The sequence below is a fragment of the Artibeus jamaicensis genome, unplaced genomic scaffold, assembly GCF_021234435.1.
Source record: "Artibeus jamaicensis isolate MK-2021 breed Jamaican fruit bat unplaced genomic scaffold, CSHL_Jam_final scaffold_1964, whole genome shotgun sequence".
In the NCBI taxonomy this organism is placed as follows: Eukaryota; Metazoa; Chordata; class Mammalia; order Chiroptera; family Phyllostomidae; genus Artibeus; species Artibeus jamaicensis.
This window is the reverse complement of record NW_026522030.1, coordinates 20,666,175-20,690,171: the sequence shown is the minus strand read 5'-3', so window position 1 is coordinate 20,690,171 and position 23,997 is coordinate 20,666,175. Positions and strand designations below refer to the sequence as shown.

The 23,997-nt window shown below is 38.3% G+C and overlaps 1 protein-coding gene and 1 pseudogene across 6 annotated transcripts in view; both read right to left on the bottom strand.

Annotated features, from left to right (window-relative positions):
• Positions 1 to 23,997, bottom strand: part of RNF38 (ring finger protein 38) — a 123,935-nt gene that overhangs the window by 7,734 nt on the left and 92,204 nt on the right. For all 6 annotated transcript variants that reach the window (XM_037144525.2, XM_037144526.2, XM_037144528.2 and 3 more), the window contains 7 exons: positions 21,493 to 21,706; positions 12,158 to 12,325; positions 10,735 to 10,905; positions 8,187 to 8,348; positions 7,786 to 7,892; positions 4,465 to 4,549; positions 741 to 862 (listed from right to left, as the gene is read on the bottom strand). In XM_037144525.2, coding sequence (XP_037000420.2) covers positions 741 to 862; positions 4,465 to 4,549; positions 7,786 to 7,892; positions 8,187 to 8,348; positions 10,735 to 10,905; positions 12,158 to 12,325; positions 21,493 to 21,706 — 1,029 coding nt within the window. The remainder of the gene's footprint in view (positions 1 to 740; positions 863 to 4,464; positions 4,550 to 7,785; positions 7,893 to 8,186; positions 8,349 to 10,734; positions 10,906 to 12,157; positions 12,326 to 21,492; positions 21,707 to 23,997) is intronic.
• LOC119048768 (transmembrane protein 258-like) lies at positions 15,462 to 16,684 on the bottom strand (annotated as a pseudogene).

The following is a 23,997-nucleotide window of genomic DNA, read 5'->3' as shown; positions in this document are numbered from 1 at the left end:
AACTGAGGAAAAAATAAACAATTTCTAGTGTATCCATACAGTCGAATACTATTTGGTGACAAAGAATAAAATAGTAATACAAGTTTATTATATGATCCTATTAATGTGAAATATCCAGAACAGGCAAACCTATAGAGACAAAGAAAATTAGTGGGGGTTTGTGCCAGGGTGAAGAAGACCAGAGAGATGGGGACTGGTTACTAACAGTGAGTGGAGTTTCTCTTTGGGGTGATGAAAATGGTATATTTTTGCTTGTGAAGAATGTTCCAAAACTCTGAATATACTAAGAACCACTATAAATGTGAATTATATCTCAGTAGAGTTGCTATAAAGGAGATACTATAATAAGCAGAATCTTTAGGTAAAACCCTCAAATTTTACATGTATAAGATTTTAGTCATATACAGAATACTGTAGTTTTGAATTAGAAACCATAAAATTGCTAGTCAACCTAATAATGCAGAACAGCACTGTCTGACAAGAACTTTCTGAAGTGACAGAAATGTTCTATGTCTTCCAATGCAGCATCTCTAGCTAGCGCTACTGAGAAATTTAACTTTTAACTTTACTTAATTTAAACAGTTCATGTAACTAAGCTGCTACCTAACCAGACAACACAGGCCTGGAGTATGAAATAGAGGTCCCCTATCTTTATCAAGTTGTCTTGGAGCCTCAAGCTTTCCTTTCATGAAGGTAGAGAAGGAACTGGACCACGGAGCGAGGTCGGAAAACGCACTTACAAAGTCTGTTCTGACTGGTGGTTGTTAGGGTTGAACCGGTAAGAAGGAAGCTGCTCAATGTCTGCTTTAGTCAGTCCTCGTGGCTTAGCCTCTCCCAGTCGCTCTGCCAGGTTTAAAAGGGCCTGTTGATGAAAAAGGAGACACATTTTAAATCTTTACAGTTTTCTATTATAACTGTTTTATTAAAAACTACTTTTATTTTGGGAAATTTTAAATATATACAAAAAGAGTGATACAGCATAATGAACTCCCCTATGTCTGTTACTCAGGCACAATAATTCATGGCTACTTTTACTTCATTTATCACCATCTACTTCTAAACACCAGATTACTATCAAACAAAACAAAAACATGGCATTTCACTGGTAAACAGTTCCATTTGGTTAAAACAGCCTGTCAACTTCAGCAGTTTTGACATTCTGGGTTGGGTAAAACTTTATTATGGGGGTGGGATTCTGAACACTGTAGGATGTTCAGCAGCATCTCTGGCCCCTACCCGCTAAATCCCAGTAACCACCTGCACCACCAGTTACAGCAAACAAACATGCTTCCGGATGTTGCTAAATACCCTCTCGGGGATAAAACTACCCCCGGGCTGAGAACCACCATGCCAAAAAAATGAGAGACTTTTTTAAAAGCACAAAACCACAGTATCTTCACGCCTGAAAAATTATTAATGCCTTAATATCAAATATCTGATTGTTTCAATTACTTTCAAAACACTTTAAAAAAGTTTATTCAAATCAGGACCCAAAGAAATCCATCTATTACCACTGCTTGCTATGTCTCAAGTTATCTTTTGCTGACTGAACCTCCCCCACCCTGGCCTGTCTCCTTGTCCCCTGTATTTCCTATACAATGGTCGATCTGACTACTTTGATCATAGCTCATCACACCTAGTTGTCATGTTAGCAGTCACTAATGAAATACTGCCTACATCCATTCATTCATTAAAAATGGAAGAATAGTAATATATTCTAATTCTATCATCCTTTCGTTTATTAGATAAAATACTTCTATACTGAGTAATTGCCGCCCACCGAATTGCACTCAGTGGTATAATTTACATACAAAGTGCTGGATGAATAAGGCCACTGAGGTTTTTAATTTTTCGAAGTATCACTATGGACTTAGGAATTTCAGCATACTTGATACACGAATGCATTGCAGCTGCTGCACCTCCCAGTTTTATATAAGCACCTCCTTTCTCTCAGTTTGCAGCAGCTCTAATTATTCCCTCGCTCCACTCTACAACTGGGCAGCCCTTTGTGTGCTGCTCCCCCTTACAGGCTGCCACAGGGCAGAGAGTAGGTGGCAAAGAAATGGTGAGACAAGAGGAACAATTAATTTCTTGAAAAAAATCTCAGTAACTAATGCTGTGATAGCTGTTTTAATGTGACCGATGGCACAATGCTGCTTTCAGTACAGCTTCATCTGGAGAACTGGGTCACCTAAAATACACTGCTCCTCCTCTGTGAACACGTATGGCCCTAAGTCCTCCTAAATGCCAGGACAGCACATTGTTAAATGTAATTGGTGCTTATTACAATTTGCATATAAAATTTATGACAGCTGATCTCTATTATACATCTATTATATGTACTATAGGACACTTAGGTCAACTAACACAAGTATGGCAATTATATTCAATAAAATATGTTCATTAAGCCCTTACTGAATGGAAAATGTTATGATAATCAAACTCTCAACAAATTATATGATCCAGTAGACAAGACAACATGATTATTATGTGTGGCTTTAAAGGAACAAAAAGGAGGGAGAAACTCATTGAGATGTGATAATGAACTAGAAATGCCTTTCATAGAGGTAGTCTGATGGCTTTGTTTGAAAATGTGAAAGGAAAAAGTAATTAGGCAGAAGGAACAAAGGGAGCACAAGCATGTACAGGGTAGACTCAAAAAACGGTGAGTACTCTGGACTAGGGCGTGTTTCAGACGTGCACACAATGATAAAACCAGAAAAGCAAGTAAGACTTTCTCGACTGGATTACAGTATGACTTTGCAGAAGATTAAACTATTCAACCCAAAATACAGTTTAGAAAAGGATTCCAACACCAAATATAAAATTTTCTTCTTACACCGGGATAGTATCATTCCCCGCCCCCCCACTGGTATGTATATAATCTGTTTAATGAAGAGCTGTCCTTTTGGCGACATAATTTAAGACTTAATTTTGGTAGAGAATACCTAAAGGACAGAAAACTAACTCCTTTTCTTACCGCTCTATACAAAAGTAACATAAAGTGTTTTACAAATAACATCAAGAAATTATCACAGCCCCTAGAAATCCAGAAATGGAAGCCAAAGGACACTGCAGTATGATCACATTTGTACAAAAAAAGGTGGTATAATGGCATTCTGAAAACTAGAGAAGAATTTAGCAGTTGGCCAGATCTCTTCCACATGCTTTAAAAGAGTGTGTGCATGTCTGTGTGTGTCTCTCTCCTCCCTGTCCTCTGGGGGTCTGATTCACCTAAAAAAAAGTGTTCCGCCACAGACGTCCTGACCAACGATGGTTTGGCTTATGACTTTTCCACTGTACAGTGATGTGACAGCAATGCGTGTCCAGCAGAAGTGGCTAGGCTAACCTATGATGTCCAGTAGCTTAAATGCATGTCAACTGACCATATTTTCAACCTAATGCTGGATTTATCATGACATAACCCCACCATAAGCCAAGGAGCATCTGTGTTCATACTGTATAAAGAGACTGCGTGAGGCTGGGATGAGAAAGATAGCCGACAGTACCAAAACCAGGTCATACAGTCACTCATATTCAACACACCCAAATTTGCCTTCCGACCCCGAGACTGCACCTCCTACTCCTAACTTCAAATAATCGAACATCAGCATCATCTAAGCTAGACTATGCCAACTACTCGACCTACTGTCGTCGCTTTCTGCCTTCTTCCTGGGCTATGGCAGTTTTTTGTAGAGCATCTTCTTTTGCAACCCTCCCACCCACACCTTTGACACCACCATGAACCATTCATTCAGTAATCAAATCCCGCTGATACAAATGTTAAAACGTCTGCACTTCCCATAGTTCAGACTTGCATGATTTTATAATTTATTGCCTGCCCTATACAGGTCTCCCCACCACCAACTTAACCTCTCCCATACGTTTCCATTATGCTATTAGCAAAATTGTGACTCTTAAAGGTAGAGATCTGATGCCATTAGCACCAAAAAAAAAAAATTAGTGGCTCCTTCCTCTCACAGTTCAGAATTATGTCCATTCCCTAGCATGACACTCCCGAACCACCAGCTGAGGTTTCCAGTCAAATCTCAATTTGTCCCTGTCACCTCTCCCACAGCCTGCATGCGGTTCCTCAAGAACATCCAGCACTTTCCTGTCTCAACCTTACGCACAAGAGTTTCCCCAAACTTCAGGAACCGCTAAAACACTCTGACTTCCAGAAAATCTTTGAGAACATCTATTCATAACTCATTGTTTTCTCATTTACATTCTCTCACAGCCGTTGTATGTGATTCCGACAGAGCACTGAAAGTCGGTCTTGTTACCAGAGTGGTGTGGTACACGACAAAACAGCCGTAAGAATGCCACACACGGTTTAAAACAGTTGTATTGTGAAATGTACATAGGATTTACCGAATAATGTTTAATTAGATGAATGAATTGAGAACAATTTTATGTATGCACACAGTACTCCCCAAATTAATTCAAAGTTCACCTACTAACCTCGTAATTTTCTACTTCTCCATCTTCCACATCCAATTCAAAGCTGAAAGTTGGACCTACTGCAGGTGGCACTGGAAGCATCGATCTGCAGGAACATAACCGACACATTATTACATCCTTCAGTGACCGGGGAAAGGTCAGTGCTACAGGGGCAAGGAACAGGTAGGGTGAATCTGTGTCAAAAAACCACCTTCAGAGACTTCCGCCAAGATGGAGGCATAGGTGGAGACGCCGTGCTCTCTCACACAACCCAGTTGAGAGACAACAAAATATTAGCAACAGAAAACACAGCCAGAACACAGAAAACAGAACTTTTCGGAAGTCTCATAACAACGAATGCTTCAGCCTGGCCGGTAAGAGGAGCGAAACCAGCAGCTGGCGGAGCCAGGTTGCACAGAAAAACTGGGTCAGACGGGCTCAGGCCCACAGATCCCAGGTGTGGGGTTGCAAAGGGCTGACACAGTGAGTGACCCAAGGATCTGGCGAAGGCGCAGGGCAGCTCATTGACTGTGGTAGCTCATTTCTGAGCAGATAGACCGGCGAGGGAGTGGGCAGTGAGACAGGCCCCAGCGGGCCCCAGTGGCAGGAGGCAGCAGAGAGGGCCACCATTTCCCCACTCTGACCCCACTCCCACATACAGCGTCACAACCCAGTGACCTCGCCCTGGTGGCCCTGCCCCGCTCCTAAGGTTGCACTCCTCATACTTAACGGGTGCGAACAGACCAAAAATGGCTCAATAAGATCTCAAAGCCCCAGAGCCCATAACTCTAAGCGACGAAGAAATAGCAAAACTTTCAACTTTCAGATGCACAGTTCAAAACACGGGTGATCAGGATGCTCACAGAACTGGTTGATTATAGCCACAAATTAGAGGAACATATGAAGGCTAAACAAATGGAAATGAAGGGAATTGCACAGGAAACCAATAGTGATGAAAAGGGAACTGGGTCTCAAATCAATGGAGTGGACCAGAAAGAAGGAAAAAATGACCAAACAGGAAAATATGAAGAAACAAGAATTCAAAAAAATGAGGAGAGACTTAGGAACCTCCAAGACATCTTTAAACGTTCCAACATCTGAATTATAGGGGTACCAGAAGGGGGAAAGGAACAGCCACCAGTGGAAAATTTATTTGAACAAATAATAAAGGAGAATTTCCCCAATATGGCAAAGGAAATAGACTTCCAGGAAATCCAGGAAGCTCAGAGAGTCCCAAAGAAGTTGGACCCAAGAAGAAACACACCAAGGCACATCCATCATTACATTAGCCAAGATTCAAATGAAGGAGAGAATCCTAGAAGCAGCAAGAGATAAGGGGACAGTCACCTACAAAGGAGTCCCCATCAGACTGTCAGCTGATTTCTCAAAAGAGACCTTCTAGGCAAGAAGGGGCTGGAAAGAGGTATTCCAAGTCATGAAATCCAAAGACCTACAACCAAGATTACTCTATCCAGCAAAATGGAAGGACAGATAAAGTGCTTCTCAGATAAGATCAAATTCAAGGAGTTCTTTATCACCAAGCCCTTATTATATGAAATGCTAAAGGGACTTACCTAAGAAAAAGAAGATAAAAAAGATCAACAGTGAAAGGACAGCAAACTCACAGTTATTACAACCACATCTAGAACAAAAGCAAACTAAAAGGACAGCTAGATCAGGAGCAGAACCATAGAAATGAAGATCTCATGGAGGGTTAGCAACAGGGGAGTGGGAGGAGGAGAAGGGGAGAGAAGGTACAGAAAATAAGTAGCATAGATGGTAGGTAGAAAATAGGGGGAGGGCAAGAATAGTATGGGAAATATAGAATCTAAAGAACTTGAGACACGTGGTCATAAACTAAAGGGGGAAATGGTGGGGGAGGGGGTACGCAGGGTGGAGGGGAATGAAGGGGGGATAGAACAACTGTAATGGCATAATCAATAAAATAAAAATTAAAAAAACCAAAAAACAAAAAAACCCCACCTTCACTAACAAAACCAAAACTGACACAAAAAATATTCACAATAACATAAAATCACATAAAATATTAGGACTGAATTTAATAAAACATATATAAGTCCTACATAATAAAAATGATAAAAATATTGCTACAGTAAACTTAAAAATAATAGAGAAATACACTGTGTAAGCTGACCAGAATAGTAAATATTAAGACATCAATTTTCCTGATCTACAAATTTCAAGCAATCCCTACAGAAACTGCAGCAAGATTTTACTTAAAAGTAGAAACTGAGCTCTGACCAGTTGGTTGGGTGTCGCCCTGCACAGCAAAAAGTCACTGGTTCAATTCCTGGTTGGGGCTCATGCCTGGGTTGCGGGTTTTATCCCAGATGAGGCGTGTAAGAGAGGCAACTGATGGATGTTTCTCTTACTCCCTTCCCCTCTCATTAAAAATAAATACAATCTTTAAAGTAGAAACTGACTTGCTGATTTTAAAATTTATATGGCTCACACAAAAGACATTAAAATCATTTTAGGAATTAAGATGGGAAACATCCTATCTGATTATAAAGTTTACAATAGAGCCAAAATTATCAAAATAGATGTGTGTTTTAAATTTTTTAATTATTGATTTTTTAGAGAGTGAGGAAGGGAGAGGGAGGGGGAAAGAGAGAGAAACATTACCTCACCCACCCACACAGCAGGTGGGCAGAAGGCTGGCGAGTAAAGCTTCACTTGCATTACCAACTGAGTGCTGGCTCCGGTCTCCTTTGCCCCGCCCCACCCGTGGGAAAACTGTCTTCCGGGAAACCATTTCCTGGTGCCAAAAAGGTTAGGGACCGCTGATGTCGAGGAAGACATAGGATGGCAGAACCATCTCTCGGAGTAATGGGCTGAACAAACTATACCTGCATTGCCTATTCTTGACTTCACTACATGAGAGAGAAATAAAGAACTATCATGTTTAACCCCTCCCTGCTTTTGTTATAAACTTAATCCCTAACAGAGGATTAAATTTTAAAGCATAGACATAACTTCTCTTTATTTTCTTGAGAACGCAGTGGCATCAAAAGCTGGATAACAAGAGAAGGTAGCAAGTGATGCCAGTTGTAAAAGTAGCAAAAATTTTAAACTCGTCTACCTTTAGATTTGGTAAACCTATTTTCTAGCTCACAAATTTCTTCTTCCCCCATTTCTCCCTTGTCCTTGGCCCTTCTCTTTCTTTTATCCTTAAATGGTCCCACACCCCAACCCCTTAACATTAAATAAAAACAAATAACCAACACTCTATATTATATACAACATAAAAGGTACTCATAAAGGAAAGAGCAACTCAAGGATGTCAAAATTCAGAACTTACTAAAACAAGAAAGAACTTACAACACATATGGTAGTAAGCTGGGATGGTAAGGGGGAGGTGGTATTGGCTGCTGGGATCGGTATCTACTACGTCCTGTGAGCCTCCGAGGCATAAATGGAGGATAAGGCTGTAGGAAAAAATAAATAAATTTAAGAACATTCTACCTTTATAAATACTTAACCTATCTCTTAAAAAAAAACAACCTGGAAAGTTCTTTACTGTTCAAGTGGTATTTAATATTTCTTAAATATTCCTATAGATGTAATGACTAGTTTAAAACATAGGTAATATTTTAAAATAGTTTTCCAACCCAATGATTTCAACAATACATTTAAGATTCCAAATATGCAAAGTTCATTGAAACAAAACTCAAACGAAGTTATCAAAACAAATAAATTAATAACAATGAATGAAAACTTACTACTCCAAAGGACACCTCTTGATGCAAAGGATCATGTGTTAAGAACTGCAAAGGAGCTGACGGAGGCAATGTTGGTGGATGGGCTGATGGAGGGTAAGTAAAACCCCCCACTGGAAGATGTTCTCCTAAGAGTTCCACTTCATTTTCTATCCTTTGCAGAGGCTGAGGAGGAGGGGAAAGCAAACTAATGTACTTCCAGTGTTTAGAAAAACTGTGCTAGAATAATAAAAATATACCCTCCCTCAAGTATTTTTAAGGTCATGACTTTCTTGATGTTCACACATTAACCTGAATTCATACACGTGGACATAAACACTAGTAAAAATTTCTGCCTTTAGTTCAATTTCAATAAGAAAGTCTCTGAAAAATGTCATTGAACATTTCCACTATCTGTTAAAGGATACATTTCTTTTACTGTGTGAACCTTCTCTTAAAATGAGAGAAGGAAAGGCAAAAAGTCAGGCAGTAAGCCAAGTACATGACACAAATTACCTACTCACAGATTTTCAGACACTTAACACTTATGTTAAATGGAACATGGTATATACTTACTTAGAACTAAGAACCAGGGCTTAATGTGGTTAAGACACACTAGGCATTACACTATAGTAGAAAGCTTATGGGCTTTGGCATTAGACAGACTCTTGGTGGGGTCAGTAACCACCCATGTGACTTTATGTAAATTACTTAATCTGAACCTCAACAGTATCATCTATAAAACTGACCTGTTCCTAGCCTATTTCAGAAGTGTGCTTTAAACACTGAGATGATGCACAAAGTAGCACCTAGTGGTATGTAAAGCATATACCATGTGGGATTTTTAAAAAGTAGCTTACTGAGATATAATTCACATGCCTTAAAATTCACCCTAAGGGGCCCAATTCATTTTTGTTTACTAGCCACAATCTAATTCCAGAACATTTCTCTCCACTCTTCCCACCCAAGACCCCAAGCCCATTAGGAGTCACGTCCACTACCCATTTCCCTCAGTCCTCCCTAAGACCGGGACAACCTCCTAAGACCGGGACAACCTCTAACCCGCCTTCCATTTCTACACATTTGCCTATTCTCAACATTTCATACATGCAGAATCATGTAACATTGTGGCTCTTGTATCTGGCTTCTTTCATTTAGCATGTTTTCAAGGTTCATCCATCTTGCAGTTTATTGATACTTTATTCCTTTTTATGGTTGAATAAAACCCCACTGTACAGATAGATACACCATGCTTTCTTCATCCATTCATCAGGTGACAGGTATATGCATTTCTGTATTTTGGCTCTTAGGAATTGATGTTCCTATTAATATTTGTGTACACATTTTTGTGTTGACTGTTTTCAACATACTCTTAAATGTTAACTTGACTCCCTCCCACAGTTAGAGAGCAGTAACACATTATTCAAATACAAGTAATTACTAACACTTTTAATTTGGAAGCTTATGTATACTTGAGAGAAATTGCAAGTGCTGACACTATGCAATGCAAATGAACCCAAGTTCTGATCTGGCTATGTGACTAGACCTTTTAAATAATTCCAAATGATGGTCAAATTGTTTTAACTCTGAATCCTAGATACTGGAAACTAAGGGACATCCTGACATAAATCCTGACCCAATTCTAATAAAAGATTTTCTTGTGTAAGTAGTTTTAGCTTTTTGGATTAACTAAACTTCTGTCAAAATTGGCTTCTATTGTTTCAGGAAAGCAGCCAGGTAGGTTCACCCCTGCCTGTGACCCAGCACAGTGCATCAACCCTTAGTAAAGGATGGTTCGCTTCTGCTAGAATAGGCTGTCAAGTTCCTTTTATCACGGGGCTGAAATTTTCCACTCTAACCATTTCTGTATGTTCTTTCTCCTATTCTCCTTTAATGCCTGATGGTTTGGATGTTCAACTTGGCCTGTCCACGCCTCCCCGCCCCCAAAACCAACAACCAACTGTACCTTCTTTCTGTGCCCATCCTTCTACTTATCCAGTACTTACTTTCTCTGTCCCCTAAATAACATGCCTCTCAGTTGTCCTCCAGTCCCAGGACACAATTAACTATGTTAATTGACTATCTCATCTACCTTTCCTGAGATCAATGTGGAAAAACAAAAACAAACAAAAAAAAACAGGCCTTAAAGAAAAACAAACAACTGAGGCTCAGAGGATTGCTTTACTTACCTAAACAAGTATAAATATTATTCTAACAAGTATAACAATATTTTCATTATATATTTTGTGTTATTTTCATTTTCCATTTTAGAAATAAATACATGGAAAAAATAGAAAAGCTAACTTTTTCTTCACATTTACTTCCCAAGGGATTACAGATACGAAGAACAAATTTAAATCAGACAAGTGATGTAACCAGAAAAGTTTCAAAACCAAAATCATTCTAGATATATTTACATATATAAATTTGTATGTTTACAGATTTCTTCTTTTAAAAATCAGAAGAATGCCTAAGTTACAATTTTCAAACAGTAACAACCTACTAAATTAATCTGCCTTTTAGGTCTAAATATTCTGTGAAAAATTAAAGACATAAGAGTAAAGATACCTACCGATCGTGACTGCTGTGTTTGAAAAGGGACAAACTGGCCTGGTGGTGGCAAATGAGGAGGATGATGGGGAGAAAGGTGAGAAGGATGTAAAAGAAACGGATCACTGGAGATAAGGGGTGGGAACGCAGCATATGGTACTGGCAAGTGCTGAACTGAACATGCTTGTAGCATCTGTAAGAGAAATTATTTTCTGTTAAAAGTACCAGAATATACAATTAATTAAAAAAACCTATACAATGAGATAGAAATGTCATTGCCATACTCCCCCCGAATCAAACCAAAGTGTTTTAGTAACCTATATTAACAACCAAATACTAGTGTGTGTTTACATCTATTAGTAAAATACTGGTGACTAGTAATTATTCTGTATTTTATATAGCTCTTACGAATCAGTCCAAACACCTAACTTCTACTTTAGCCTTATGAACACCTATGAAATGGGGAAGAAAAGTAGAGCAACCTCTCTCTGCTTGGTTTAAGATATAGCAGATACACTGCTTTCCAAGAAGCTCTCTTTCTCAATCTTGTAGAATTTTTTTATTTCTAGATTTTTATATTTACAGGAAGCCAATTCTCAATATTTGAAGTCTGCAGACCTAGCTCACTGGTTCCAGATCTGTCGCTGAGAAACCAAGCTTGGGCAACTGGGTTGATGTTTGGTCTAATTTCACATTTGGACAAAGGTGTTAGTTTCACATTAATAGACGTTATATTAATTTATATAACACATAACATTAATATAGTATTATTAATAGTCTGTATTAGCAAAGTGCTTTACTTCGAAAACATTGTTGATCTTAGACAAGTCATTTTAATCTCTTGGATTTCAGCAACATCATTTGTGAAATTAAGGAGGCTGGGCTGGAGGTTAGCAGTTTAAAAGATAAAACTCAAGTTTAAGGGGCAGAGGAAGGTGTGAATCCAGATTCTCTTATACTGTCTCTATGACATTAAGCAAGAAATTTACATTTCATCATTTAGAAGATGGACATACCATTGTCACCACAGGCTTCTTATTAAGAGGGACACATAGACCAAGCACTCAAAGTACTTGTTAAACCCAGTAAGTGCTGAGACTATTAACTGCTGATCACTAACCAGACTTTATTACTAACTAATCGAATATCCTATGTTGAATATTCTAAGGCCAACCTAAATTAAGATTAATTACAAACGGTGCTGATATATGAGGGAACATGCTTTGACCTTCAGGATATTCAAATATGTATAGTTTAAATAATGTAAAAATATATCAAAGTATAAAGCGAATTTCCTTAAACTGTTACTATAAGAAAGCTATTGAGATGGCCGTTGCAACACAATAGCCTTCTTTCGCTGAAAAAGAAGCTACAGAAGGCAATCTCTTAAATTTCTATTACATATCTAAAGAGAGCCCATCTAAGGAGAGCGCACACAGACTTACTGGAGGAGGCACACTACAGACGGGGAGGTGCTGCCCACTGAAAACCACAGAGCATCCGGGGACCTGCTGGGTACTGCACGCAGGGATGTGCTGGCCTGTGCAGAGTGGAATCCCGTGTGGTGCCACTGTTGTCACTGTGTAAGAAACAGGGACAGTGCCCTGGTGAAGCTATTAGGAAAGAAAAACACAATGTTAGAATTTTAGCCAACTGGTTAAAATTTTCCTCAGATACATATATTTTCACAATGTACTTCACCAACAGTTTCAGCTAAACAGTTACTGGGTAGAAAACCTGTCTGTCTCAAGAACAGTATGATATCCACAGAACTGGGACTCAACTTCCCCCAAAACATTTCCCGAAAAGTCCTACAAAATAATGAACTGCTGTACTAACTTTTCTAGCCTGATGAAAATTTTTCTAAAGAGAAAAACTAGAAAAATGACAGTTCACATCTTTTAGTACCTGGCCACATCCTAAAGGACAAAAAATTGTTTAATTGCAATTACTGAAACAATAAAGAGCAGAATTCTAAAAAGTTAAACAGAAAACCACAGGACAGACTTCAAGTCAAGATGGAAGCTCACCTCCTCATACAACCATATCAAAATGACAACTATAGAACCACCATCACTCTGCACTGTCAGAAATGGAGATGAATGGAAATCTGAAAACGATGGAATTACAGCAACCACAGCCATTCCAGTACCTGGGAGATGAGTCCCAATAACTTCTGGCTGTAAAAGACAGTGGAAAAAACTGCTGGGGTCCCAAGCAGTTCCTCTTAAAGAACCCACACATGGACTTATTCAGACTTAACTCTCTTTGAGCTCCAGAACTGGAGTAGCAGGGTGAAAGGCACCAGTAGCATACAGGGAGGAAATGAAGTGTCTGGCATCAAGGTAAGAGCTGGGGCCAACTTTCTTCCAGACAGAAAGGCAAGTGGAGGTCCTTTTCTGAACCACAGAGCCAGCAGGCAAGTGCCATATCTGAGACTCCATCAACCTGGCTAACCCTGTTTCCCCTGCCCTGGAGATCCCCAGAGCCTTTGTCCCAACCAACTTATGGACCCACCCAAACTGTTAACAGTGGCTTTTCCATATGAATGGCTGGTTTTGGCTCACAGCTTCACAACTTCCTAAATCTTCTCAAATAAGCAAAGGCAAGCAAGCCCCAGTGAGCCTATAGCCCCCATTCCTCTTGCTAAGTGCCCAGGACCAGCACTAGCAGCAGCCAGCCTAGATTATAGCTTGGCTTCTCCTGGGAACCTCCAAGCCCAGCACAAGTAGCAGCCACCTCAGACTGCTCTGTAGCTCATTCTGGGTGGCCCTGGGCAGAACACAGGTTGCAGCTGACCTTGGCCTGCACCACCTGGGAAAATCCAGGGCCAGAACACCCAGTGTACAGCTACAGGGTGGAGTACCCTGCCCCTGCACAGCTGATCCTCCATGGGGGGCAGAGTTTGGTGGTCAGTGGTCACAGACAATCCTTGCTGCTGACTGGCCTGGGTAAATCCCTCCCATTAATCTGCTAACAGCCATCAAGGTTCAACTACAAAGAGGAGGATGTACTCAACTCTCAAGGAAGGCACACTTTGAGTACCCATCTTGGGTGATAGGGGAGGCTGTGCCACTGGACCCTACAGGACACCAACCACATTAGGCCACACTACCAAGACATGGAGTCTAAGCAGCTCTACCTAATACACAAAAACAAACACAGAGAGGCTGCCAAAATGAGACAAAGAAACATGGCCCAAATGAAAAAACAGATCAAAACTCCAGAAAAAGAAGTAAACAAAATGGAGATAATCTATCAGATGCAGAGATCAACACATTTGTTCTAAGAATGCTCAAAGATCTTAGTGAGGACCTCAACAGCATAAAAAAAGATCCAGTCAAAAACAAAGGATATATTAACAATTTTCAGGGAAACAACAGTAGAGTGGATGAAGCCAAGAATGAAATCAATGATTTGGAACATAAGAAAGCAAAAAACCACCATCAGAAGAAGAAAAATAAATAAAATGAGGACAGTGTAAGGAGCCTCTGGGACAACTTAAAGGGTCCCAACATTCACATCATAGGAGTGCCAGGAGAAGAAGAGAAAGAGCAAGAAACTGAAATTCTATCTGAAAAAATAAGGAAAGAAAACTTCCCTCATTTGGTGAAGGAAACAGACATGCAAGCCCAGGACGCACAAAGGGTTCCAAACAAGATGAATGCAAAGAGGCCCACTCTAAAACACATCATCAAAATGCCCAAAGTTAGAGATAGAATCTTAAAACCAGCAAGAGAAAAGCGGATAATTACCTAAAAAAGAGACTGTCACCTGATTTCTCAAAAGGAATTTGCAAGCTAGAAGGGACTGGCAAGACATAGTAAAAGTCATGAAAAGCAGGGACCTACAGCCGAGATTGCTTGCTCTACCCAGCAAAGCTACCATTTAGAATCCAAGGGCAGATAAAGAACTTTACAAAAAAAAAAAGAAAATACTAGAGGCGTTTCATAACCAAACCATAATTTTATGAAATGTTAAAGGGACTTATTTAGGGAAAGAATGATGATCAATACTATGAACAATAAAATGGCAATAAACCTATACCATCAATTAAATCTGAAAAACTATACCCTCAAGAACAGAGACAAAATCATGGATGCAGAGAGAGTTCTGATGGTTGCCAAATGGGAGGGGCATTCTGGGGAATGTGGGAAGAGGTGAGGGGATTAAGTACAAATCAGTAGTTACAGAACAGCCACGGGGATGTACAGTACAGTGTAGGAAATGGAGTAGCCAAAGAATTTACATGCATGACCCATGGACTTGAACAATGGGGTGAGGATTGCCTGAGGGAGGAGGGGGTGCTGAGTGGAGCAGAGCGAAGGGGGAAAAAACTGGGACAACTGCAATAGCATAATCAATAAAATATAATTAAAAAAAAAACGTAAGACAAAAAAGTTAAATAATTTTTTTAAAGTCTTATTCTCATCCTACCTTTCCTGAGACAAACAACATTAGTAATATCTTTCCACATCTCCATGAGTATGCAACAAGCATGACTGCCCACAAACTATTGTCATATTTTTATTTTCTTAATAGAAATGAGATCATATTGCCCTTCAACTTATCTTTCAATTATTATAGATATCTATTCAAGTGAGTTAAAAGCAATCATTCTTTTTTTTTCCTCTGTCACACATGTGCCTTTACTGGGAGTAGCAGGCAGGATACTTCCAGCAATAGTAAAAATAATCAATTTACAGAAGCGAGGATTCAGTGAAGCTGCTGACTGGAACCCTTGGGAGCTCATACACAGAGGCCGATGCAGAGCAGCAGCAGGAGGACACCGAAGCCCATGAAGAGCAAGGCCACCAGCAAGATGAGGAGCTCTATATACAGACGTCCCGAGTGTACCTGGTGAAGGGTGACCTCATACATGAAGAACCAGGCCGTGAAGAACACAGCAATGGTCAACAGTGTTAACACAGTCACATGAGGGGAAGACAGCTGGGTTCACTGGGCTGGTCTATCTGTTCATGGCCTCAAGCTCCACTTTGCTGGGCACAGGGTAATATGCCACTCTGCCACCAGCAAGGCAATCATTCTTTTTGATACTGGCCAGATATTTCAAGTAAATGCACTCAGCACGGCCCTATCATTTGTATACTAATGGATGTTCAAGTTGCTTTCACTCTTTTGACAAAAAAATACAATTGCAGAAGTATTGTTCAATATATATTCTTATGTATTAATAGCTTAATTTATTTCAGAGGTATCACTGGGTAAAAGAATAAATGTATTTTAAATATCTGAAAAAGGTTGGATAGAATAAATTACAATCCCAACAGTAACAACAGGACTCATATCATAGCATCTCCACTCATGGTAGATATACTTGGGTTATAAGTATGTGTATGTACCTGAAGAATGAAAAAAGCAATGTCATTGTGCTTGCTTTACATTTGTATTTCTCTGATGAGAGGTTAAACATCTCACAATATTTATTAACTGTTTTAATTTCTTTCTCTTTAAGTAACCTGTAACAACCTTTGACACCAGGACCAGTTTTGTGGAAGGTGGGGGGTGGGTGGAGTTGGTGGACGGGGGAGGAGACAGGAGGCAGAGCTCAGGCAAGCTTTGCTTCCTGCGGGTTCCTAACAGGCTGGTCCATGGCCAGGGGCACTGGGGACCCCTGATGTATATCCTTTGCTCACTGCTCATTTTCTATTATATTGTCTATACATTCATTTACAGTTTTAACTAGAAATAAGCACCTATTGCTTGTCACGTGTAAAAAAATATTTTCCAAGTCTGTTTTATTTTTTGATAAACAATGGAATTTTTCCTTTTATGATTTTTCTATTTATTATATGTAGTCAAAATGCAGCTTTTGTAGATTATGAAGTTATACAGGATGGGACAAAAGTAGGCTTGCAGCTGTGAGTACATGAGTTTATTCTTGTTACTATTTATTCATTATATTATTATCCATATAAACTATAAGCTTGTTTTTGCCCCACCCTGTACATGTATGCTCCTAAACTTTCTAATACTTTCATTTTTTATATTTAATTTATACTTCCAAATAAAATCATTTTGTTTATAGTGTGAAGTCGGGCTCTAGTTTTTCCTTGCAATTATATGTGTTCCACTTATTAAACTATCCTTTTCCCTCTAAACTGAAATGTCATCATTTTTCCATTCAATAATATCCCATATACACCTAACATCTATTTCATGCCAAATCTGTGCTGTTTCAATTACTGCACAGTATCTTACTAGAAGTCAGACAAACTCTTCCTGTTACTTTCTTTTCATTTTATTTTTGGGCCATCTTCAAACATTTATCCTTTGTAAATAAACTCAAATAACTTTACTCAGTTTTAAAACCCACTGATACCCTGATCTGTAATAACTGAATCGCGTAAGGGTCATGGTATTTTAAAAAAAAACACAATTCTACACTAAGTCTTTTTTCACTGGAACGTTACGCCACCACATATTCAATATTATGGTACTATCCTTCAAAAAATTAATTTTCTTTATATTATTAAATTTATTCCTCAAAGTCTTCTTCTAAGTTTGTGGCTTTTGTTATATTATCAATAGATTGTTTTTCTCTATTTCCATTTCATTTCAGATCTTTTATTAGGAATGATCGCTGCCCTGGCTGGGTTGCTCAGTTGGTTGGAGTGTCACCCCAATACACCAGGGGTGCAGGTTGATCCCAGTCAGGGCACATATAAGAATCAACCAATGAATGAATGCATAAGTGAAACAACAAACTGATATTTTTCTCTCTCCCTAAAATCAATAAATACGTTTTTTAGGATTTCCTAATGTTAAACATCCTGCATTTCCAGGATAAACTCAAATAATAATTCTTTCAATAACTCTCAATAGATTCCTTTACTACATCACTAGCTAGGATTATTTAGAACAAATGCATCTGTATTCAAATTGGAAAACTAGCTGAGTTTTGTTGTACCTGTCTATGAGGTTTCATTATTAAGGTAAGCTTCATAAAATATACTTGGAAGCTTTCTTTTACTATGATTTGAAATGCTTTAAATTGGAATTACTGGTTCTTTAGAGATTAGACAATTTAGATGTAATTTCTAAAGATAGGTGTTTTATTATGCCTTAATTTCTGCTACAGCCATTGGTCTGTTCAGGTTCCATCTTGGGTTGTTGATATTTACATACACAATTTTTCACTTCTCAATATATGTGTATACATCCAACACATAACTTGTTTTAAGTGGGATCTCACCTCTTTTGAAATGTAGTCTTTTCCTTTTCTTTCTTTGATTCCATCCTTAACCACCTTCCCATTCCCTTCACTTTAGGACACACACACCCAAGTTCAGTATGTATTTCTCTATATTGTCCTCTGTGTTCATACAGTCTGACATAGTGTACTGGGTTGGCCAAAAAGCCCATTTTGCTTTGCAAAATGAGACATGATACTGTCCTCAAGTTTGCTTCTCTTGTTCTATCTCTTGCAGATACTGCTTACATTTCTGGCATAATTCTAATTCCCTGAATATTACATTCCATGGTATAAAGAAATTATTTATTCTACTTTTCTGCTAAGGTTAGCTATCACTGTTTATTCCTAGTTCCCACTTCTATGAATTTGCCTATTCCAGACATTTCATATAAATGGAAACTACAATCTGTGGCCTTTCATGAGTAGCTTCTTTTATTTAAGTATATTTTCAACATTAACCCACAGTGCAGCACGAATTACTACTTCGTTGGTTTTTTTTGAGTAATGCTTCTTCATTGTACAGATATAACGTATTTATCCATTTGATCAACATGCTTCTGCTTTCTGTACACTGAGTTTGCATTTAGGCACCATGTCAAATTCTTTCAAACTAGAATCTGTGTTTTCTTCTACAATTATATAGTGAGGATGAAAAAGATAAAATTTTCAATTTTTTTCTTAATCCTCACCCAAGGGCATTTTTCATTGCTTTGAGGGAGAGAGTAAGGGGGAGAGAGAAATACTGATGAGAGAGAAGCACCAACCAACTGCCTCCTGTATGTACCTGGACTGGGGATGGAACCTGCAACCTAGGTATGTGTCCAGGCTGGAAATGGAACCCACGACCTTTAGGTTTCAGGACAATACTCCAACCAACTGAGCCACACCGGCCAGGGCACTTTCAGTTTTTTATATCCATTACTACATCATACTGCATTTGGTAGAGCTTCTAAATAATATTACATTAAAATGGACAGAGCACCTCTGCAGCTGATTTGTCTTTCACTAATTCGAATACCAGCTGTTAGTTTATTTATTATATTTAATTAATTTCCTTGTTCTATTTTATTCAGGTTTTTATTAAATTTTAACTGACTTTTCAAACTACTTTGATATAATCATAGGATTTTTCTTTTATCATTTTGATGTAACATGAATACTTTCAATATTAAACTACTTGGGAATAAATCTTATTTAGACATGGGTTTTTATTCTTTTGATACACTGCTAGATTGTATTTTTTTTTTTTAACATCTGGTGAGAAATTAGTCCTATGTATTTGAGAGTTTTTCCTAGTTTTTTTGGGGGGGATTACTATCTTTATTTGCTTTTACTCTTAAAATTATACTGGCTTCATAAAATCATTACAAAAATTGCATTAAGAGAAAAAAGCCTGGAATCACTTGAGTACTGTTAAAATCAAAGTTCCTTCAAGACTAGAAGAAATAGCTGTGAAGCCCACTGGTCACTGTGCCTTTCTACTGGCAATCTCTAATTAGCTTTCATGCTTCTGTGGTGATTCCAATTCTCCTATTATCTGGGGTCAATTTTTGAACTTCCTTTTTTTCTTTTTGTTCCCTCAGGGTCACATACAGCATTTCATTATTATAGTTAATAATGAAATAATATCCTTGAGCACTTACCATTTGTACTAGTTGAAGTGCTCAAAATGGATTAACTCTTAATTCTCCCAACATCTCTTATGAAACAGGTGCTATAATTAAAAACCGTATTCTATTCAAATTTGTAAGTTTTTATAGCTTATGAGGAACTACAGCAATTACTTAATATTTAAGCTTACTTTAGTGTAACTGCTGATGGATTGTAAAGAGAAACGATATGGAATCCTGACGCATCACAGCAAACATTACAATGACCTTCAACTTCTTTGAATGTTCCCATGTGTAGATATGTATCTTTTCATCATTCCCATTCTTTACACTTGTCCTTTTCTCCTTACCGAAGCCTCACAAGAAGTATGCCATTCTTATCAATTTTTCAAAGCACCAATATTGAGTTTTCTTAGAATTACTTTTCTTAAAAATAGATTTCCATATTACTAATTTTGGTTGTTTTTCCTGTTTGGTTGGTTATTCTTCTCAATCCCTTTTCGTTTACTCTACTTTCTCCCCTAATTACTCAAGCAATTAGTCAAGATTTAAAATTTTCAATTTTTAAAAGAATGAATGGTTTATGAAATTTTCTCAGAGAACAGCTTAGGCATGTCCAACTGATTTTGCTATGAACATTTTTCCTTTTACTTATAATCTTGCCTCAAACAATTCAGTATCATTATTATTTTTTTAAAGAATTATTATTTTTTAAGATTTTATTTATTTATCTTTAGAGGGAAAGAGGAGGAGAGAGGGAGAGAAATATCAATGTATGGTTGTCTCTCTTGTGTCTCCTGCTGGGAACTGGCCTGCAACCCAGGCATGTGCCCTGACTGGGAATTGAACCACAATCCTGTGGGGTTCACAGGCCTGCACTCAATCCACTGAGCTACATCAGCCAGGTCAGTATCATTATTTTTAAAAGTGTTTTCGACTTATGATTTATAATTTTTCAGATTTCAACCATGAAGAATCTGGTCGGGACAAGGAGGTAGAGGGTGGATGGACTGAGCAAAAAGGAAAAAGGACTCATGGACATGGACAATATGTGGTGACTGCTGGGGAAGGGAGTATATAAAGAAACTAAATGGTAATCAAAAAATTACAATGAAGATTAAAAAAATGAATCTCAAAAAAAAAAGAATATGGTCTGGAAAATCTTTCCATTTTAGAACCTATTACATGATCAATTTTTAAAGGTGTTTCACTGAACATAAGGAGAGCACATGACAGAAAAATGGCATCTGGGAGAGGTACTTTCTTTCAGTTGTTAGAATACAGTATCTTCAGTGCTTTTATCATCCAGTGCGGCAGATGAAATATTGGGTGCTAGTCTGTTGCCTTCCTTTGTAATCTCTCATCTATAAACTTGCAAAAGGTATCCTTGTCCTTAAAATTCAGCAACTTTGTACGAATACTAGACTTGTATCTCTTTTGACCTTAGAAAGGCCACAGAAAGAAAAATCATACAATTTGGTCTTCACCCTCGGGCTCTGAAGGCTGGCAAGCCCTCTCCTCAGGTAGTTCTTCTCAGTTCCTGGAAGAAATTAAGCCTTGTACCTGTCATTTCCTTGGAGACCTATGGAAAGTTTAAGTAAACTGCCTTCCTTATTGAATCACTTCAGAAGAAACTGGAAGAGGGAAATAAGGATACACATTCAAACCACCACCTGAGTATGTCCTATTATCCTGTATCAGTCATTTGAAACCAACTATTACACAGTTATTTTTAGGTTTTCATAACTTTGACCTTAGTTTTTTAAAAAGCTCAACTTTCTTCTAAGGAAGCTATATAGAATTTGTATTTCGATCCTTATGTAAAATAATGAACTTTTAATTGTTTCATATTAAGTAAAACTGTTTCCTTGTAGGTAAAATTAAAAGAAATTTATAACAAAAAACCACCACCAGCTTTTAACACCCGTGTTTCTCACACATTCTGTTACTGCACCTGATCATGTATGTCGACCATTACTGCATTCTGCTGGGGTGGGTGAGCAGCAGGGTGTAACAGACGGGGGGATACATTCGGAGGGTGGAAGGCTCGAGGTTCTTCTATTGCTTGCTGCTGTGCATAAGGGAGATGGTGATAATTTTCATCTTGACTAATGGAATTATGTCGAGACAGACGATCCCTTCTTCCTCTCTGGCGTCTGACAGGAGGACTGCAACATAGTAAATGTCATAAAGGTTGTTACAATGTTTACTGTTGTGATATATCAGGATTCTGTAACGTCTTTTTACAATCCATTCACAGTTTATGCTGAGGTAAGCTTGAGTACTAAATAATTGCTGCAGTTCTCCATCAGCTATAAAAACTTATAATCTCCACTGCTGCTGTGTACCGTATCCCTGTGACTTACCAGTTTTGAAACTGGAAATTTGTGTCTCTTATTCTCCTTACCTGTTTTATTCTTCATCTTATTCCCTTTACCTCCGGTAAATATCAGGTTTTGCACCTATGTATTATAATATGTACATTATAATATGTAGTTTTTTATGTATTTTATAATATGTATTATATTACACATATATTACAATGTATGTATATACACATATTTTTATTTATAAAAGATTTTATTTATTTATCTTTAGAGAGGAAGGGAGGGAGAAAAGGAGAGAAATATCAATGTATGGTTGCCTCTCGTGCGTCCCCTGCTGGAAACTGGCCTGCAACCCAGGCATGTGCCCTGACTGGGAACTGTACTGTGATCGTGTGGTTCACAGGCCTGTGCTCAATCCACTGAGCTTCACCAGCCAGGGCATATACATATATTTTTAAAATAAAACAAAACTGGTATTCAGCTTTGAAAGTATTTAGAAATCAACAACCAACCACTGTCATTGTTTTTCTGGTTTAATTGTATGAAATTGCTTTATACACAAAAAAGTCAAGTATGAACAATTTCATATAGTTTAACCTATTATTTTCTCCCTTTATTTTCTAAAGATTATATAACAAAATTTAATATATCTTGCCAGTATTCACTCTACATGTCAATAGGACCTTTATGTTTGTCTACTTGGCTAAAACATAAAGACATAGTTTCCCATATGCCCAAAATGACAATTTCAAAAAAAAAAATGAGTAGAAAAATAATGAAATAAATAAAGAACATTTGTTGACAACTGCAATTATAACAGTAATGGAGTAAAAGCTGAGAATGAAAATGATTGAGAGCCAGTGTTGGCATAAATATTTCATCAATAAACAGAATTTTTAGTTAGAGTCTGGTTACTGAAGGAAACCACTTTTACTCTCTATGCACTAGTCACCTATGTAGTTTAGCACAAATTTAACAAGTTATTTTGAGTAAACTTCCATTTTGTACTTTCCTACAATTCCACAATTCACCTCTGCTGCTCTTTACAATGGCTCAGCACCAATGCAATTAGAAAAAGCAGCAGGCCTCATTAAAATGTACCCCACTTTGGTGAAAGAAGCTCAACAGCTCCTTCTAGACACAGCTGCACACAGCCACCTCAGCAATCTTTACTGAGACTCACAATCTTTACTCAGGTCCCCTTTCTCTCTACTTTTCACCGCTTCTTCTCACTCTGAACAGCTTAACCTGAAAGGGTACAAGAAACACTCCTTTGTGACATTAACTCCTTTAATAGTATTCTTGATACCATCCCCCCAGGTTCTTGCTCCACCAACTGCTTCTTCCATCTTTATTTTTAGCATATCTTTTTGCATTTTTCCTTCAAAAACTATATATTGTATTGTGTGTGTGTGTGTGTGTGTGTGTGTGAGAGAGAGAGAGAGAGTGAGAGAGTGAGAGAGAGAGTGAGTGAGAGAGAGAGAGAGAGAGAGAGAGAGAGAGAGGTTGGTTGATCAGTTGCCTCCCTCATGTACTGTGACTGGAGATTGAACCCGCAACCCAGGCATTTACCCTGAACAGGAATCAACCAGCCACCTTATGGGGCAACACTCCAACCCACTGAGCCATACTGGCCAGGGCTTAAACCCACTTTTTAAATGTTTTATTTTGGGAAACTTTCAGCACAGTTTTCACGAAGCCCTCAACCTGCTTTCCTTCCTTCATGCTAATATCTTCTATTAGCATAGAAAAACTATCAAAATTTAAAAATAAACCTCAGTATCACATTGTCAATTCAACGAGATGTATTGAGATTTTACCAGCTTTTCCACCAATGGCTCCTCACTGTCTTGAAATTCAATGCAGGATCTCATTATTCATATAGTCATCATGTCTCCTTAACTTAATTTCTCTACTCTGTAACATTTTCCCCAGTCTTTCCTTGGCTTTCACGACCTTTACTCTTAAAAATGTCCCCTAACCTGGGTTTGCCTGATGTTTTCTCATGATGTACCTGAGGCTGGGCATCACCGAACAGGATACAAAGGTGGTGACATGCCCTTCCACTGCATCACAGAAGGAGCACATCAATGTGCATCACTGAGACATATTTCTATATCCTTGACCACCTG